General features: G+C 40.2%; 1 protein-coding gene across 3 annotated transcripts in view; it reads left to right on the top strand.

Moving 5' to 3' along the window:
* Positions 1 to 19,156, top strand: part of GRM1 (glutamate receptor, metabotropic 1) — a 767,595-nt gene that overhangs the window by 622,232 nt on the left and 126,207 nt on the right. For all 3 annotated transcript variants that reach the window (XM_006891654.1, XM_006891655.1, XM_006891656.1), the window contains one exon: positions 3,885 to 4,053. In XM_006891654.1, the coding sequence (XP_006891716.1) occupies positions 3,885 to 4,053 (169 nt within the window). The remainder of the gene's footprint in view (positions 1 to 3,884; positions 4,054 to 19,156) is intronic.

The raw sequence follows: 19,156 nt of genomic DNA, 5'->3' as shown, positions 1-19,156 counted from the left end.
GGTGCGGTTGGCGCAGGATAGAGCAGGGTTTAGGGCTGTTGTGCATAGGGTCGCTATGAGTCGGAAACTCGAGAGCACATAACAACAACAATTCTTCTGTTATCCTTATTCATTGTCCAGCTCTTAGGTACATAGCAAGTGATAAGAATAGCCATGACCTGAATCAGACACATCTTAGTACTCAATGTGACATCCTTTCTCCTTGATAATTTAGAGAGGTCCCTAACTGCAGACAAACAATAGATATGTCTATAAGGTGAACAACAACTCTAAGGAAGTGTGCATTCCTGAGAACAATAGCTGTTCCAGAAATAAGTGGCAGGATTTGCTAAGGGCAAAGTTCAGAAGACAGGAAGTATGGAAACCGAAGAAGCAAAAGGAGGAAGTGTGATTCAGGATCTTACATCTTGAGGATCACAGTCCATATCAGGAAACAAAATTTGTGTGAACTGCTGAGAGGAAAATTGATCTGTGTATCCACTGTGTAAATCTTTACTCATTTCACAATGAAAAGTTGAAAACAAAGCAATGAGTTCACCTAATTCCTTTGAAATATCAGTTGTTGTTATTGTTTACTGTAGAGTCAGAACCAACTCATAGCTGACTCGCCCATGGGTTTTCAGAAGCAAAGAATTGCGTGGAAGAAAACTCGCCATCTTCCGCAGAGAAGTTGATGGATTCAAGCAATGTGCCTTCAAGTGGGCAGGGCAGGTGTTTACTGCTAGATCGTCAGAGTTCCTATCAGCTGAGAAGGAACAGATTTTTATGTGAGTTCTAAAGGGGCGGGCAGGACAGTCTGGGGCCTGGGCTTGTGAGAAGCTCCTTAGTACTGAGTGTACTACGAGGTGATCCAGGGAGGAATAAGAGGAGCAGTGGTCTAGGACATTGACACTCTGGCCCTCTATACTCATGGCGATGAGGAATCTTCCTTCATGAGTCTATAAGACAAAGTGTAAAATGTGCTAATCTCAAGCCAGATAGATACCTTTTCAACACTGCATACATGTCAACGCTCTTGCTTTCTCTGTTGGTTTTCCAAAATACTCAACCACTGTCAAGTCAATTCCAAAATACTCAATTACTATCAAGTCAATTCCAATTCAAGACAGCCCCACCTGTGTTAGAGGAGAGCTGTTCTCTGCAGGGTTTTCATAGCTATTTTGGGGGGAGACAAATCACCAGGCCTTCCTCCTGAGGATGTTCTGGCTGGACTCAGGCCTTCAAGTCATTAGTTGAGTGGCTGTCATTAGCTGGGCACATTACCAATTTACACCATGGGGACTGATTTCCAAAACAAAGGCACAGGATTTCAGCTTGTGACCCTCCACCTTTAATTACATTTTCAAATCACGGCCTTTCCCCTGGGTCTCTTTTCACAGGGATCATTTTATCCTGTTTGAAATTGGTTGGCTTCATCTGTTTTCAATTCCTGTTTCAACCACCTCCCTCTCCTTCACCTCCTGCCTGGTTACCCTTCCTACTTTTGGTCCCTCTTGTAATTATTTTAGTTAATCATCATGCACCATAATCTGAATGTGTCTAGAGGATACTGTGGTGGTGGCATTTACAGCACTGAGGACAGTTTGCGCTGTGCTGTAGGAACCCTGCAGGCGAGCGAAAAGAGTACACACAGAGCTAAACACAGAGCCTCTATTGATTAAGTCAGTGTTTCCCCTTCGTATCTCTCATATTCCATTTTATTTTATTTCCTTTTTTCCTCTTCTAGCTTTTGAGAAACATGTTTTCATCCCAAATATTTTTTTTTTTTCAGTTTCTAAAAGCTAATGAAGTGTGAACTGATTTCCCTAATGGATGAGCAAATCAAGAACTTGCCATAAAAGTCTTGGGAAATATTCTAAATCCAGACATAGGAGTAAAGACCAAACGGAATGTATAGAAGGGACTGTAATAACCTATTATGGAGTGAAACACAAAAAACAAAAGCAAAAGATAAAGAAAAGGATTGATGCCAATCATTCACAGCAAGTTTTCTTGTCCTGAGTTTAGATTGGGAAGATACTGGAGATGTAGATTAATATCATTGGTTAGCATCGTGACTGTGGTTAACATAATAAATGTGAGCTATCGGCCCATTTGGGCACGACTGAGAGCTATTCCAGAGAAAGTTTTAGGATGTCTCAGCCACAAGCCATGATTACAGCCATGATCCTCCATTAACCATAGATTAGAGTAGCAAAGAGATAAATAATATACTCTCTTCTTACTCCAGGTAAATTTGGTCACTTGCTAGAAGGAACTCCCTTTACTTTCTCAGAATCCTCTTTCTTTTTAAGGGACAGCTTTTTGTAGAAGTTGCCAGAATATCCAGAATATGTATCTGGACAAATCACTAGCTACCCTCTGGATAACAGAATCCATTTGCACACAAAGAACAGGCAGAAAAGTCATCACATTGATATTAGTTGTCTAGGGAAAGAATGAAATTCTTCTATATAGCCAGTAGGCTTCAAATGCCAACTAGCATAAACTGATTGGGGTTAACTTCCTGGAGTGCTGGGCTGAGAAAGATTCTGAATTAGGTTCAGAAACAAGGAATTCCAAGATTAATAAAGGGGGAGTGTGTGTGTGTGTGTGTGTGTGTGTGTGTGTGTGTCTTGTGGTGGGCATGTCTCTATGGAGGAAAATAGAACCGATGGCTACTAAATCACCACCCTTCATTTCCTTGGATCAAGTATAAAGGCCACGTGGCCATTCCTCTTCTATTCTAGTCAAGGTATGTGAGAACTCAGCATAGGTACAGATCACAGGTTCCTTCATCAGTTAAAGAAGAAACCAGGTGTGATTTGTAGGAAATTGCACATGACCTACAATGGCACACAACTATGCAAAAGCAAGATTTAATAATACCAGAATTTTCACTAGCTGAGCGATAAATAATGACATAGTTGTGGCAACACAAAGATATTCTCCAGTTTCCCTGTAGCAATGGGAATGATGAAGGTTCTTCAGAATAGTCATAGAATTATAAAGAGGCATGTTAGTGATCTTGCTTTACATATACATTTGTCCTAATTGTAAAATGGTTTTATTTGTCTCATCTTAATAAATCCCCACAAGAATCTCAAGAAGCTTCCAGCACTTAGTGACAGGGCTAACTAGTATAATCTCCTGTCAAAATGTTAGCAAAGAGACCTCAACTTGCACATTCTGTCATCAAGCCTTGTGTTCTTGACTTTGTGTTGGAAAACACCCTCTGTTGCCAGCCCTGGCAGCAGGGGAGATTTTGAAAGGTAGATTTTATTATCAGGTAGCACTGCAGCATGTGAAGGGACGGAAATAGCTGACAACAATTATTTGGATTCAAAATGTTTGCCCTAATCAGTGAAGAGATCAGTTTAAATGTCAACGCACAAGATGTTCAAGGATCCCGAGCCTCCTTACTAATTAAATATGTTTCTCCGATTTCTCGCTCTATTAGCACCTAAAAAGGTATCAGACTTAGCAAATTGAATTCAGTATAGAAAAATGGCACTGAATATGCAAAAAAAAAATCAAAGTATAAAATTAAGAAGTTAGTGGTTGAAGTGTGATTTCTTATTTAAAGAATATTGTCATGGACATTGACTTGAAGAAAATCAGGACCAACTTAGCAACCAATATGTTATACTTTTGAAAAACAAATGAATTGGAAAAAGGTCTAATGGTTAATGTATTCTTGAGTAAATAAGGAAGATGCACAGAGATTTAAGAGCAGAATATATATATTAGCATACCAAAGAAGTATTAAAAATAAACAAAAATACTGACAAGAGATTTCATTGAGAGATGACCCTTTCACATCCCTTTACCATTTTATGTATAACATACTCTCCTCGTTTTTCACCAGATAGTCATATTTCTTTGACCTTCTTGTTTCCTTATAGGTATGACATCATGAATCTGCAATATACTGATGCTAATCGCTATGACTATGTCCATGTTGGAACATGGCATGAAGGAGTGCTGAACATTGATGATTACAAAATCCAGATGAACAAGAGTGGAATGGTACGGTCTGTGTGCAGTGAGCCTTGCTTAAAGGGTCAGATTAAGGTAAGCCTCAAGTGTTTTGTTTGGTGGTTATCTCAATGGGTTTACTACCATAGCATTTTTTAAAAACACCCCCCCCAAAAACACCGCAAAACAGCACAGATACACTTCTTAAATTGGATTCTCCATTAATGGTGTGTCAGACAAACCATGTTTCCTCTTGAATTTGCTAAAACAGAGAAGACAAGAAAATACTAGGAAATCATGTATCACGTGATTGTGTAGAATAGCCATTATTTGCACCACAGTCATGGACTGGGATGGTAAACACAATATAAAAAGTAAAGGACTTTTCACAGAGGAAGACATTCAGATGGCCAACAGACACAGGAAGAAATGCTCAAAATCACTGGAAATAAGAGAGATGCAAATCAAAACCACAATGAGATACCGTCTCACCCCTGTAGCAGTGACAAAATGTTTACCAAGGCAGCAAGAAATAAATATTGGAGAGGATGTGGAGAGGTGGGAACTCTCATAAACTGTTGGTGGGATTGTAAAATGGTACAACTACTCTGGAAGGCAGTTTGGAGCTTTCTCAAAAAATTTGAATATGGAAACTCTGTATGACCCAGCAATTCCACTTCTAGGAATATACCCCAAGAAAATGAGAACTGAGACACAAACAGATATCTGTACACTAATGCTCACAGGCGCATTATTCACCATCACAAGAACATGGAAAGAGCCCAGATGTCCAACCACAACTGAAGGGATTGAGAACTTGTGCTACATTCACACAGTGGAATTCTATACAGCACTCAAGAGCAATGATTTTGAAAAATACTACATAACTTGAAAGAGACTGGAGAGCATTATGCTGAGTGAACTAACTCAGTCTTATGAGTACAGAAGACCATTATTGTAAAAATAGAAGGATAAGTAGTAAAACATGTATGGGGATCCAAGAGAGGAAAGGGTAGGCACAGAGGGGTGAGGATGGGTAGGGGTGAAACCACAGGATTGCACAATTTGGTGGGTGGAGGGAGGAGATGACGGAAATTGGAAGGATCCAGTGGGGATCTGAAAAAACAGGGTAATGATTGGCAAAGTCAAAGTCCAATGGTGATTAATTTTATAAAACATAATACGTGAGAATGCTTATATGAAACACAATGTGAATGAAGAATAGCATGAAACACAATGTATACTAACTTTGTAAGCAAACCAATATAAAATTTTTAAAAAATGTCAAGGGATGAGTAATTAAATTTAAATGTGAATCAGGCAAATATATGAACCCAAACCAATGGTACTCATGAGTCATAAATGTAGCCATCATAGTAGAAAGCAAAAGTTAAATAAGTTTCTAACTGAAACAACAGAGGTTGAGTTAACACGATCCTTTGGTCTAAAATGTCTTTTCTTGTGAAGAGAGCATCTTCACTATGCAGTAGTTTGTAGGGGCCCTTTGGAGCTTGGGGAAGTGAGTAACCAAAACATGACTGCATTGATGAACACAGAGTAGACTTCCAACAGTGATCTGACTGCATGTGCTGGAGAGGGTGTCTGCAGATAAGGCAGTCCTCCCTGAATCCTGTGCTGCTTGAGACCAAATTGGCTGATACACGGAGAAGCGGAGCACAGAGGAGGGGCTGTGAACTGGCAGGGTGTGGATTAGATGGCCTAATAGGTCTTTTCCATCTCTAATTTTGTGTGATTCACCTCTTGGAGCGGACAGGCTATCACATAAATGTCACAGAGCACAGCTGGAGCGGGAGCCAGTGTGTGTGCCACCCTGCACCTCTCACTGTGCTGTTGGCTCCATAGAAGCTATGGAACCACCATGCAGGACAGATGGTCTACAAATATGCATGGAGGTTCTTAGGGTGTGCAAAGCCCTATTGTCAATGCAAACAACAGAACCAAGCAGTTGCTGTCAAATTGTTTCTGAATCAGGATGGTGCTGTATGAGCCAGAATAAAACTCAGGTTTCCAAATCTGTGACCTTTCAAAGAGAAATTACATCTGAGTGGACGTGAATCAACAGCCTTTCAAGTAGTAGCCAAGTGCTTAAATGTTTGTGGTACCCAAGGATTCTAAGAATCAGTGCAGAAATAGATAAATTAATCCAAACAACCCTTAATTTTACTCATAAAAGAAGGCAGACATACAATAAGTATTGTTCTACACAAAGACAAATAAAGTCCTTGAAAACCTTATGCTGACTGAAATAAGTCAATTACAATAGGACAAATATATGATCTTATTTAAATGAAATAGCTGAACTAGGCAAATGTAAGAAACCAGAGGTGAGAGACAAGGGGATGTGAGGACATTGCCTAGAGGTATTTAGCTTGCTAGAGTTATGCAAAAATTTGGAAACCATGAAAATGACTACACAACATGATGGGTGTAATTAATGCCACTGGATTGTATATGTGAAAAATGTTGAAATGGCAAATATTTTGTTGTATATAGTAGAATTATTGTTAGCTACCTTCATATTCAGAGTAGAACAGTTCTTCAGGCTTTTCTCTAAGCTTATCTTTGGAAGCACCACTGAACAGGTTTGAATCAATGATCTTTTGACAAGTAATTGATTGAGTGCTTGTCTATTTGTGCCGTTCATCTCTCTCTCTCTCTCTCTCTCTCTCTCTCTCTCTCTCTCTCTCCATATTGTTGTTATGTGGCATCCAGTCAGAACTGACTCCTAGCTGACCCTATAGAGGATATAAATTAAACAGGAGGGAGAAGACTACTGGCTTAGTGGTACAGAGTTGCACAGCCAACCCAAAGGAACACAGTACTAATGCACAAGCTGCTCCAAGGGACAAAAGATAGTCTATCTCCTCCCTTGTGATTTACTGTCTTTGAAAACCCGCTGGAGGGTCAGCTATGATTCCATTCTGATTCAAAAGTACGCAACAACTATACATCTTTACATACTGTATATATAAATGTTATATACAATGACTAGAGATGATAGGAGAATTGATGCCTTTGAACTGTAGTGCTAGAGAAGAGTATTGAATATACCATGGACTAGTAAGAGTACAGGTGTGGCATCCACTTCCTAAACAACATGCCCCTTGAAACTCTATGAACTTTGATAGATGAAAATAGTTATAGAAAGGCTTTAGATCTTTTGTTCATAGGGTCGCTATGAGTTGTGCTAAAGTCAATGACAATCAACAACAGCAACAACAACAACTAAGAGAACAAACAAGTTCACCCTAAAGAGGTGAAATCAGGCTCCTCCTAGGAGGCAAGGATTCTGAAGCTTTGTCTGACACACTTTGGACATGTTGCAAGGCGGGACCGGTCCTTGGAGAGGGACGTCCTACTTGCGAGGGTGGAGAGACAGCACAAGAGAGGAAGACCCTCAATGAGATGGATTGATTCAGTCACTAGGGTTATGGGGGTAGGTGTGTCACAGACAATAAGATTGGCACAGGATAGAGCAGGGCTGTTGTACATAGGTTCAGCAGAGTTGCAGGCGATTTGATGGCACATAAAAACCACCTTAATTGTGGCAGCTGAGAAAAGCCTGTTTGGGTGAACTCAATGCTTCATTAAAAAGGGAAACAAACTTTTGAAGCCTTAGTTGTAATGTCTTATACTTTCTCAGCAGAAATGACATTAAAAATAGCTAATAATTGTCAAGTCAACCAACTGGAGTGGACTCTATTTTGTTAGTAGGACTGGCTGCCTGAGGCCTATTGCTATGGCCAGGGTCAATTCTGGAGTTTCAGAACTGAGGGAAGGTCTAGGGCAAAGAGCCCCCATGGCTAGGGCAGGTGAGGGAATTCTGGAGGCTTGGAAACACCACTGTTTCTAACCAGTACAGGGAGTTTCAATATTGTAGCAATGGCTTCAGCTGAACCAGTGTGTACCAGCTGTCCACCAGCTCTGCTGCTCCCTCTGAATCAGCTTCTGATTCTTGTCCAGATGGGATTCCTTCTCTGAAGGCTGCCTGGTGCTGTGTAGGATGTGCTGTGCAGGATTATGTCCTCTGAGTTTCAGAGGCCCTGAACCTCTCACCGACTTTGCATAGAGTTGCTGTGAGACTCCTAGGCCCGCACCTTTTTTCTAAATAATGGGGGGGGAACTGGAAAACTGATACCTGACATGCAATGAGGGGAACCCACAGGGGTCCACTTCCCAGTTACTCAAAGCATATCATGCTTTTAGGTCAGATTCGCTTTCCACTCTGGCTAGTTGTACTGAGGCTGCTGTGTAGACAAGCGCTGTGGAAGGTTGTGAAACTACTAAGTTTAGTTATTCCGTATTTGTAGAGGAAACAAGAAACCTGCCAGGAAATAGGAAACCCCTCTGAAGACACTGCATGCAAGCTCACTTTTCCCCACTCTCTTCTCCCCTGTTGGAAGACAAGGACTGACTTGCACTCTACTTGAACATTTGGAAGAAAATTCTTTCTCTTTCCCTTAAGTTCAGAGGAAAAGCTACCTGCATATATCAGTATGTTTGGATATTGAAATATTTCTGCCATCTTGTCTGCTATGTTCGTAAGGGGTTACTGAAGAAGAACCAGAAATCTTTGCTGAGTTATTCTGGGGTGCTTACTATAAATGCAAAAATCTTTTGGGGGAGAATTTTAGAGATATTGTGTATACTACAGAAGAAAATATGCCTGTCCTCAACAGGACCAGGAGTACAGGATTGTTTCAGCACTTTGGGAGGTATGGAAACAAATGAGATTAGGATTCTATTTCCCAAATAACAGCACTTTCATTCTTACATACTAAGTTATCACCTACTAGGCCTTGGGTGCACTGACTTGGATCTCAGCAACCAACCCAAGTACAGGAGAGAGGCCACTTCTGAGTGCATGGAAGACCTGTCCTTTCACTAACTGAGAGACCTACTTGCTACAAAAGATGGAGTCACCTAAATTCAATACTATTTAAAATGCAAAAATCATATAATCCATGCAACTTTAACATCACTTTCTTTTAAAAGAAAGAAAAAGCATTTTGAAGCTCTGTCTCACATACTTGGGTCATCCTTGGGGAACGACTCATGCTTGGAAGGGAAGAGAGAAAGTGCAGGGGAGGAAGATCCTGGATGAGATGGAGTGACACTGTAACTGGTGTTATGGGGGTAAATATGTCAGAGTCAGTAAGCCTGGCTCTGGATAGTTCAGGGTTCAGAGCTGTTGTACAAAGGCTCACTATGATTCATTCACAGGTGACTGAACAGCACATAACACCACCACCACCATAAAGGAGCTTTAAAGGTGCAGTTTACATAGGTTTGCTTTGTTAACCAAAACGTGGTTCCAATCGACCAGCAGCTCCATAGAAAAAAGAGAAGCAATCTTAGCCTCTTAAGATTTACAGTCTCATAAACCCAATTGAGGGCTACTATGAATCAGGAATGATTCAAAGGCTTTTAGTTTATATTTGTTAAGAATCAATAACATAAGTCAGCAAGCTCCACACCTCTGCCAAGAGACGGCCCTTTCCCACCGATTGGTTAAAAGCCTGCTCATCCAACCCCTCATGCTGCTTCTCTGCCCTACTCCAGCCCTAGACAGTGAATCTTACTCAAGAGCTCCGAATAAAAAGCTTTCTTGCTTAAAAAAAAAAAGAAAGAAAGAAAAAGGAATCAATAACGTAATAAAACTGGACTTCCAAGTACTTAAAAGAGAATGTTAAGCAGCTCTTCTTCAGGTTCTGGAAGCAATGGGACAAGGGAAACTTCAGTAGGATCCATGAGTCAGGTCTGGTCTGGCTTCGGCTGTGGTAGATTCCGTTGTGGCCAGGTGTAATCCTGCATCCACTCCACAAGAGGAGAGAGATGCTAGCCAATGAGCATAGGCAATAGAAACTAAGGAGTCCAGGACAACAGAGTCTAGATGAACTCTTCAAGAGCAAGCAGAGAGAAAGGCGAGGCTGACAGAACCTGAGGCAGCACCTAAAAACGTGGACAGGTCTTCCAAATGGCAGAATTATGGTGAGGCCTTATATAATCACCATATGCAAAATTGCAGCCCTGTGTCCAGATACTGTTCATTAGGGCTCAGACGAGGGTAAGGTCAGTCAGGTCCAGGGCCCAGGAGGCAGTCTGCAGACCCCCACTGTTGTGTCTGGGAGAGTGCAGGGTGATGAACACAGCCTGTGGACAAGTGCTGCTCTCGCTCCTGATGCCCTTCACGTATCTCACTCTGGTGACTGCTCGATGATCCATTACTCTTCTGTTTCCATTTTCTCCCAAGTCTTCACCCAGTAAGGCAATTCCTTGAAAATAGTGTCTGTTTTGCTCATGGATTATTTAAAATGTGATACAGTGCCTGGCACATTATAAGCACTTAAAAGCACAATGTGAACAAATGTAAGAATAAACAAACACATAAGGTCTTCCTAAACACTGCACCCCTCCTTCTAGCAGGGCACTGAGCACATTGTAAAATTCTCAACTCCTGAACCACAAGAACTGTTTTCCACTTGTTTACCCTGGAGCCTAACACCAAGGCTGGCACAACGCAGTAAGCAAAGCTGACTAATTAAATAATATACCTGCCAGCCTCTGAAGTCCAGCGTTGGTCTACTTAGCATAATGCTTTTCACTTTTTGTTTGTTTGTTTGTTTCAGAACATCTTTAATTTGATTAAGTGCCAAATTCTATGTACCACAGGAATTCATGTACAAATCTAAATGTTTTGTTAATGCTAGGTATTCTATACTCTCCAAGAAGGCTAAATGGAAAAAGAGAAACAACTTTGGCTTACACTGTAACATGACATAGCACTTAAATTCATTCAGAAAACAGATCTTGAATAAAGGAAATAATGGTGACAAAATTCCCTGTAGTGTAATTGTCACAGGATTAGACTCTCCCTATAGTTAAGTCTCTGAACCTTTGACAAGGCCTTGTGTCCACATTTCTCTCTGTCTTTTTATTTTTTAAATGACTTTTTAAAACTGAAACATATATTTTTATTAATAATTTTTAATACAACATATATCTTGGTACTAGGGATATTGTTGCTGATGTTAGATGGATCTTGGCTGAAAGCAGAGAATACCAGAAGAATGTCTATCTGTGTTTCATTGATTATGCAAAGGCATTTGACTGTGTGGATCATAACAAACTGTGGCTGACTCTGAGAAGAATGGGAATCCCAGAACATTTAATTGTGCTAATTCGAAACCTATACTTGGACCAAGAGGCAGTAGTCAGAACAGAGCAGGGTAACACTGCATGGTTCAAAATTGGGGTGTACGCCAGGGATGCATCCTGTCTCCGTACCTTTTCAACATGTATGCAAAGCAGATTATCCGAGAGGCTGGGCTCTATGAGGAGAATTGTGGCATCAGGATTGGTGGAAGATCTATTAACAGTCTGCGTTATGCAGATGACACAACCCTGCTTGCTGAAACTGAGGAGGACCTCATGCACTTGCTGCAAAGGGTCAAGGACTGCAGCCTTCAGTATGGACTGAGGCTCAATGTCAAGAAGACAAAGATTCTCACCACTGGACCAATTGGCAGCGTCAGGATGGATGACGAAGAGATTGAGAGTGTTCACAGCTTCAGTTTGCTCGGCTCCACAGTCAACACTCTTGGCACCAGCAGTCAGGAAATCAAAAAGCGTATCGCGATGGGAAAGTCTGCTGTTAGGGACCTCTCCAAAGTACTCAGGAGCAACAGTGTCTCTCTGGAGACTAAGGTGTGCCTGATGCAGGCCATGGTATTTGCAATCACTTGTTATGCATCAGAGAGTTGGACAATGACTAAGGATGACAGACAAATAGATGCCTTTGAGTTGTGGTGCTGGAGAAGGGTACTGAATGTACCATGGACTGCCAGGAAAACAAACAGATTCATCTTGGAGAGGATTAAACCAAGCTACTCCTTGGAGGCAAGGATTCTGGGGCTTCGTCTGACATACTTTGGACATGTTGCCAGGAGGGACGGGTCCTTGGAGAGGGACATCATGCTTGGGAGGGTGGAGGGACAGCCCAGGAGGGGAAGACCCTCTATGAGATGGATTGATTCGGTGACTGGGGTAATCGGGATGGGTGTGTCAGAGGCGGTGCAGTTGGCGCAGGATAGAGCAGGGTTTAGGGCTGTTGTGCTTAGGGTCGCTATGAGTCGCAAACGACTCGACGGCACATAACAACAACAACATATCTTTTTACAGCATATTCTTACAATGAAAGAATTTTTTTTCTTCAAAAAGAACAATGCTTTTCACTTTTGTAGCCACTGTTATGATGGGATGAGTCTAGACCTAAGAGAATATGAGCAATGTATACATAAAAAGTATGTCTCCTTGGGTCTGTTTCCTCATCTGTCAAAAGCACAAAACAAACTTCATCCATGAAGTGCTTGGAAAGGCTAGTGTGATTCTAGTGCACAGCCTGCCTAAATGCATACATATCAGTTCTTACTACCGTTTTATATTCTCAGAAACTTTTTATTGTATTTCCCTAGTGAGATTTGGGGTTTACCTACCTTGTTAATTTTTACTTAACTATTTTAGTTGTAGGTTATCTTCTTTATTTCTGTTATCTATTACCTTTGTGTTATTAATTTCTCTTGTTTACTTCATATTCTACATTCTTTTTTTCCTTTCTGCTATCTGTATGCATTGCTACTTACTTAATATATTCTAAGGACTATGCCAGTCCTGGAAATGGTTCCTTCGCTGGAGGCATTTGTGGTGGAGATGGGGAACAAACATGTAAGCAGTGAGAATCCACTGTTGTTAAAGAGCTCCTGGAGGATGTCAGGTGTGTGGGTCCGGGAGGGCAGAACTAACTCCTCTTGCTTGCAGCTGACTCTCCTATGGTTGTAACTAGAGCAGAATTGATTTCTCTGTTCACTTGTTCAGGCATTTCTTTTCTGAAGAGAATTTTCATTCTGTTTCATTCTCACTTTCATAGTTACAAATGTCATTTCTAGATTCATCTTGAAATACAATCCATACACATACAAGGAAGTCTGGTGAATGAATATCATTATCATTCAAATATATGCACCAACAACCAGAGCCAAAGAGGAGGAAATCAATGATTACTACCACGTTTTGAAGTCAGAAGTCGATTGAACATGCAACCAAGCTGCATTAGAAAGAAAGGGTGACTGGACTTCAAAAGTTGGCAACAGGGAATAGCTAATAAGAGTAGGTGTGTTGAAGTCAATGAGACTGGCTCAGAATAGAGCAGAGTTCAGAGCTATTGTGTGAGTCACAGACAACTAGATGTCACATAACAGTAACAACTAAACAAACCATTAATTTTTTCTTTTAAATTCCATATCAAATTGGCTTAGACAATCATAAAGTGAATAGTCAATTTCCCATGGTATCCATACATTAAGACTCATGTTGTTGTTGTTGTTGTATCATCAAGTCAAGCACCATTCATAGAGACCCTAGGAGCAATGCTCTGAACTTGGCCCAATTCTCAGCCACCCTCACTGTCTCTGATGCATGCGACCCTGTTGCCACAGTCCATCCATCTCACTGAGAGTCTTCCCTTTCAATACCGACCCTCTACCCTTCCAAGCATGATGTCCTTCTCCAAGGACTGAGCTCTCCTGGAAACATGCCCTGGAAATCATAGCATTGTATTCATCTAGTCTGGCTAACAAACAAACATACCACCACAATGTTGTTGCTATGTGCCGTATAGTCAACTATGACTCATGATGACCTTGTAAACCACAGATCTGAACCTTGCCTTAATTTAGCATGTGTCATTCTCACCATCCCAAACGTCCTTGAGCCCACTGGTACAGAACCTGTCACCCTATCTTGTTGAGCGTCTTCCTCTCTTTCGATGACTCTTTAACTTTCCCTGAATGATGGGGGAGATTTTCCTTCCTTATAGCATGCTCAAAGTATGTGATATGACCATCCTTGCCTCCAAGGAGCACCCTAGTTTATTTTCTCCATGATAGAGTTGCTTATTCTTTTGGTATTGCATGAGATATTCAATACTCTTCTCCAATACCATATTTCAAAGACATCAATTCTTCTTCAGACTTCCTTATTACAGGATCTAAAATAATCATAATAAACATTGGTCATTAAACAGACATTTCAGTGAAATATAAAAGCATTTAAAATGACTCAGTTATATAAAAACATTTTCTTTCTTGTAAAAACCATTAAAGTGTTTTATTATATTTTTAAGGTAAGATGGATGCAAATAAAGCATCAATTATTAAGCTAAATATAAAATATTTTTAAAAATTTATTTAAATATTTGTGATTTCAAGGCAATTTTTGCTGCTATTGTTGTTGTTATGTATTGTCAAGTCACCTGTAACGGATAGCAACCCTATGTACAGCAGCTCTGGACCCTGCCCTATCCTGAGCCAGTCCCACTGACTCTGACATATCTAATCCCATTGCTCTAGTTATTATGTCAATCCATGTCATCCAGGGTCATCTTGTCCTGTGTTGTCCCTCCACTCTGCAAGCAGGATGTTCTTCTCCAAGAACTGGACCCTCCTAGCCACGTCCCCAAAGTATGTGAGATAGAGTTTCAAAATTACCTCCAAGAAGAAACTTGATTTTACTCTCTCTAAGATAGACCTATTTGTTTTCCTGGCAGTCCATGTTATGTTTAAGACTTTACTCCAGCACCACAGCTCAAAGATATCTGTTGTTTTTCTGTCATCCTTAGTCATTGTCCAGCTCTCTGATGCATAACGTGTAATTGCAAAGACCATGGCCTGGATCAGGTGCACCTTAGTCCCTAGACTGACATCATTGCTCCTCATCACTCTGGAGAGGTCCCTGACAGCAGACTTCTGAAATGCAATTCATCTTTGGATTTCCTGACTACTGGTGACTAGAATGTTGATTATGGATCAAAGCAAGCTGAAATCGTTAACAACTTGAATCTCTTTTTCATCTATCATGATGCTGTCATTTACCTCAGTGATGGAAAGCTGTCTTCTTTATATAAAGCTTCAATCCATATTGAAGACTACTGTCGTTGACCTTCTGCAGCAAGTGTTTCAGGTCTTCTTCAGTTTCAGCAAGAAGATTCTAATATCTGAATAACTCAAGTTGTTGATGAATCTCCCTCCAATCCTGATACTACACTCTTCCTCATAAACTCCAGCCTCTCAGATGATCTGTTCTACATATAGATTGAACAGATATGGAGACAGGACACAACCTTAATGCATTCCCTTCCCTAATTTTTAACCACACAGTGTTTCTCTGATATGTTCTGACAGCTGGTCCAAGTATAGGTTTCACATGAGAACAATCAAATGTTCTGAGATTCCCATTCTTCTCTAGGTTGGACACATTTGTTGTGACCATACAGTCAAATGCCTTTGCATAGTCAATAAAGCATAAGTAGACATTCCTCTTGTACTCTGCTTGCAGTCAAAATCCATCTGACGTTGGCCATGTCTCCAATGCCATTGCCTCTTCTAAATCCAGCTTGTATTTCTGGTAGTTCTCTGTTAATGTACCAGTTTTTTTAATATAATCTTCAATAGGATATTCTTTGTATATGATACTAGTGATGTTGTTTCATAATTTCAAAAATCTGTCAGATTACCTTTTGGGGGGGGGAGATAGGAATAAATATGGATCTCTTCCACTCAGTTAGCCAGGGGATTGCCCTCCATATTTCTTGGCACAAGGTGGTGAGCACAATCGGGTCGGCATCTGTTTGTTGAAATATGTCAATTGGTATTCCATCAATTCCTGGGGACTTTTGTTTTGTCAGTTCCTCTAGAGCAGTTTTAACTTCTTCCTTCAATCACCATTGCCTCTTGATCATACATTGTTTCATTAAATTCTCCTATGTCAGCCAATTCTTTTTGGTGCAGTGACTGCACACTTTTGATTTCTGACTGCAAAATTTGGTAGAAATAATCTATTTTCTCCTCTTTGGTTCTTGTTGTTGGTGTTTATATTTGAATGATAGTGGTATTCAATGGACTTCTTTGTATGCATATGGATATTGTCACTCAAAACATTGTATTTCAAGATGGGTCTAGAAATGACTTTTTCAACTATGAAAGTGACCTCATTTTTCCTCATCTTTTCATCTCTAGCATAGTGGATCATACAGTTGATTCAAAATGCCCCATTCCAGTCCATCTCATTTTGACAGTAACTAGCATGCCAATATTTATGCATTCCATTTCATTCTTAACAATGTCCAGTTGTCCTACATTCTTGCTTTTCACATTCCATGTTCCAATCACTAGAGTCAGGTACCGTCAAATTGACCTTGATTAATGATGACCCTTTGAACAATAGATCAAAACTATCCTGTTTTGTGCCATTCTTACAATCTGTCAAGTCGACCGTGTTGTTGTAGTCATTGTGTCAATCGATCTCATTGAGCTGACTTCTCTGCTTTTCTCAATGATGCCTTTTTCCGAAGACTAGCACTTCCTGACAGCATGCCCAAAGCATTTAAGAATGATGACATCTCACCAGCCTTTCCTCTAAAGAGGATCCCGGCTGCATTTCTTACAAAACAAATTTGTTTGTTCTTTTGGCAGTCCATGGTCAATGTAAGACTCTTCACCAACGTTTCAAAGACAATACTTCTTTCGTCTTCATTATTTATCGTCAACTTTCATATGCCTATGAAGTAATCAAAAATGCCATGATGTGGGTCAAGCACACCTTGGTGTTTTTACTGACATCCTTGCTTTTTAACATTTTAAAGAGGTCCTTGACAGTAGATTTTTCCAGTGCAACATGCATTTGATTTCTTGACTGCTGCTGTCATGAGCATTGATTTTGGACCCGATAAAATTAAATCCTTGGCAATGTTGATCTTTTCTCCATTTGTCATAATCTCAGGGAAATTAGAACATACATGAGAAATAATATATGTAGGGATTTTTAAAGACATATCTATGTAAAACCTATTTATCACATATATGTGAAACAATGAGAAAATAAAAGTTAACTGTCATGATAAAGATAATATTTAGATAGACTTACTGTTTCAAAAATACTTACTGCAACTTGTGACTTTTCCACCAGAAAGAAATGATACAGATAATTGAGGAAAGGTAATATTCTACATGGAAGGTAGATTTACTGATTCTTTAAGTTACTCAGATATTTCAGTTCATGCCTAAGGCATTATGAGCTCTGGTGGTGTAGTGGACAAGGAATTGTGCTGTCAACTCAAAGGCAGATTGTTCAAATATACCATTTACTCTGTAGGAGAAGAAAGGGACATCACCTTTGTGATATAAAGCTTATGAAAGCCCACTACAGGGTCAGCTGTGAGACAGTTCTGATACAAAGGCAATGAAGTTTTCTTAAGTTATTATGGTCTCAGTGTTAGAGTCTAGAGTTGCCATATATTAAAACAAAACTAATTTTCTCTTTTTTTCCCTCTCTCTCAAAAATATACATTCTCTCTTGCTCTCTTTAAAAATCCACTTACCTAGCACATCTACTATAATCTTGTTTTAAAAATCCATAAATAAACCAAATCCTATGAAAAGCAAAATATATGATGTCTCTACTTGAAGCTTCCCTCAAAAGCAAACAAACCTGTGACCATTAATGAGAATATAAGCAGGAGGTGGCAAAATGGTGGTTCATCTTTATTAGACTTGTGTAAACAATTAACAATAGACAAAGTTAGGAGTAGAAACAAAAGACAAAGTTTTTATAAACTAATAAGTTTATATTTCAATAGTGGAAAAAAACCAACCAAAAAGCATCAACAAACCCCAAACCGACCAATCTCACCATCATCTCTATCTGGTCAAACTCCATTCACAGTGATGCTATAGGATTCCAATATTGTAAATTCTGTGGAAGCAGACTGCTTCAGTTTTCTGTTATATAGTAGGTGGAGGATTGGCACTACTGACATTTAGATTAGCAGCCAAATTCCTTAACCACAGCATTACCATAGCTCCTCAAATTTCCTTGAATAATTGAATCACATGTAGTTGTTAGGTGCTGTCGAGACAAGTACAACTCATAGCAACCCTATGAACAATAGAGCTGAAACCTGTCCTGTCCTGTGCCACCGCATCATCTCTGACACAACCGTGTCTATTGCGATAGCCCTATGTCAGTCTATCTTGCTGGTAGTCTTCCTCTCTTTTGCTGACGTTTCCAAGCATGATGTTTCTGTGCAGAAAATGAGAGATGATGTTGCTGTTAGGTGACACTGAGTTGCCTGAGACTCATAGCGACCCTACGTACAATAGCCCTAAACCCTCCTTTATCCTGTGCCAATCTTATTGTCTCTGACACCCCTACCCCCATTACTCCAGTCACTGAATCATTCCATATCATTGAGGGTCTTCCTCTCCTGCACTTTCCAGCCTCCTCCTCCACCCTCCCAAGCATGACGCCCCACTCCAAGGACTGGTCCCTCCTTGCAACATGTCCAAAGTATGTCAGCCTGGTCTAACCCTCTCCAGAACGAACCTGCTTATTCTCCTAGCAGTTCATGGTGTATTCAACACTCTTCTCTAGAACTACAGCTCAATGGCATCAATTCTTCTTCTATCATAAAAGATGAAACTTTGCAATTTTTTCTCCAAGGAGCACTCCGACTGCATTTTTTTCCAATACTTACCTTTTTGTTCTTTTGGCAATCTACAGGATATTCACATTTTTTCTTTACATAATTATATGTTTTTTTAAAAAAATATTTGAGGTGTAACTTATTCTTCATTACCTACTACGTATTCATGGTAGTTTTTGTTATTGTTACATGCTATAGAGTCAACCATAACCCATAGAGACCCTATGAACAATGGCTCTGAACCTTCCCTTATCCTGAGCCAACCTTACCATCTCTGACACACCTGACCTTATTGTCACAGTTACTGTGTGAATCTATCTCTTGCAAAGTCTTCCTCTTCTGAACTGATCCTCTACCTTTCCAAGTATAATGTCCTTCTCCAAGAACTGGTCCCTCCTGGAGATATGTCCAAATAGCAATGATATTTAAGAAAAGAAATAGTGTAGTTCCTGAGGAGTTGTGCAACTAACCTAAAGGCAGTGCCTCTTTGGCAGTTCAAATCTGCCGTGCCACCACAGGAAAAGATGGGCCATGACCTCCCGTGCAATGGACGGTCGCTTGAAAACCAGCCAGAGGTTTTTCAGTGAGTTCGTTCTGACTTCAAGCAATGCATTTGAGGTTTTAAGATATTCCAGAAAAAAA

The sequence above is a fragment of the Elephantulus edwardii genome, unplaced genomic scaffold (assembly GCF_000299155.1).
Source record: "Elephantulus edwardii isolate Elephantulus edwardi_28Jun2011 unplaced genomic scaffold, EleEdw1.0 scaffold00102, whole genome shotgun sequence".
Taxonomy (NCBI): domain Eukaryota; kingdom Metazoa; phylum Chordata; class Mammalia; order Macroscelidea; family Macroscelididae; genus Elephantulus; species Elephantulus edwardii.
The sequence above is the reverse complement of the archived record's forward strand: the minus strand, read 5'-3'. Positions and strand labels throughout refer to the sequence as shown.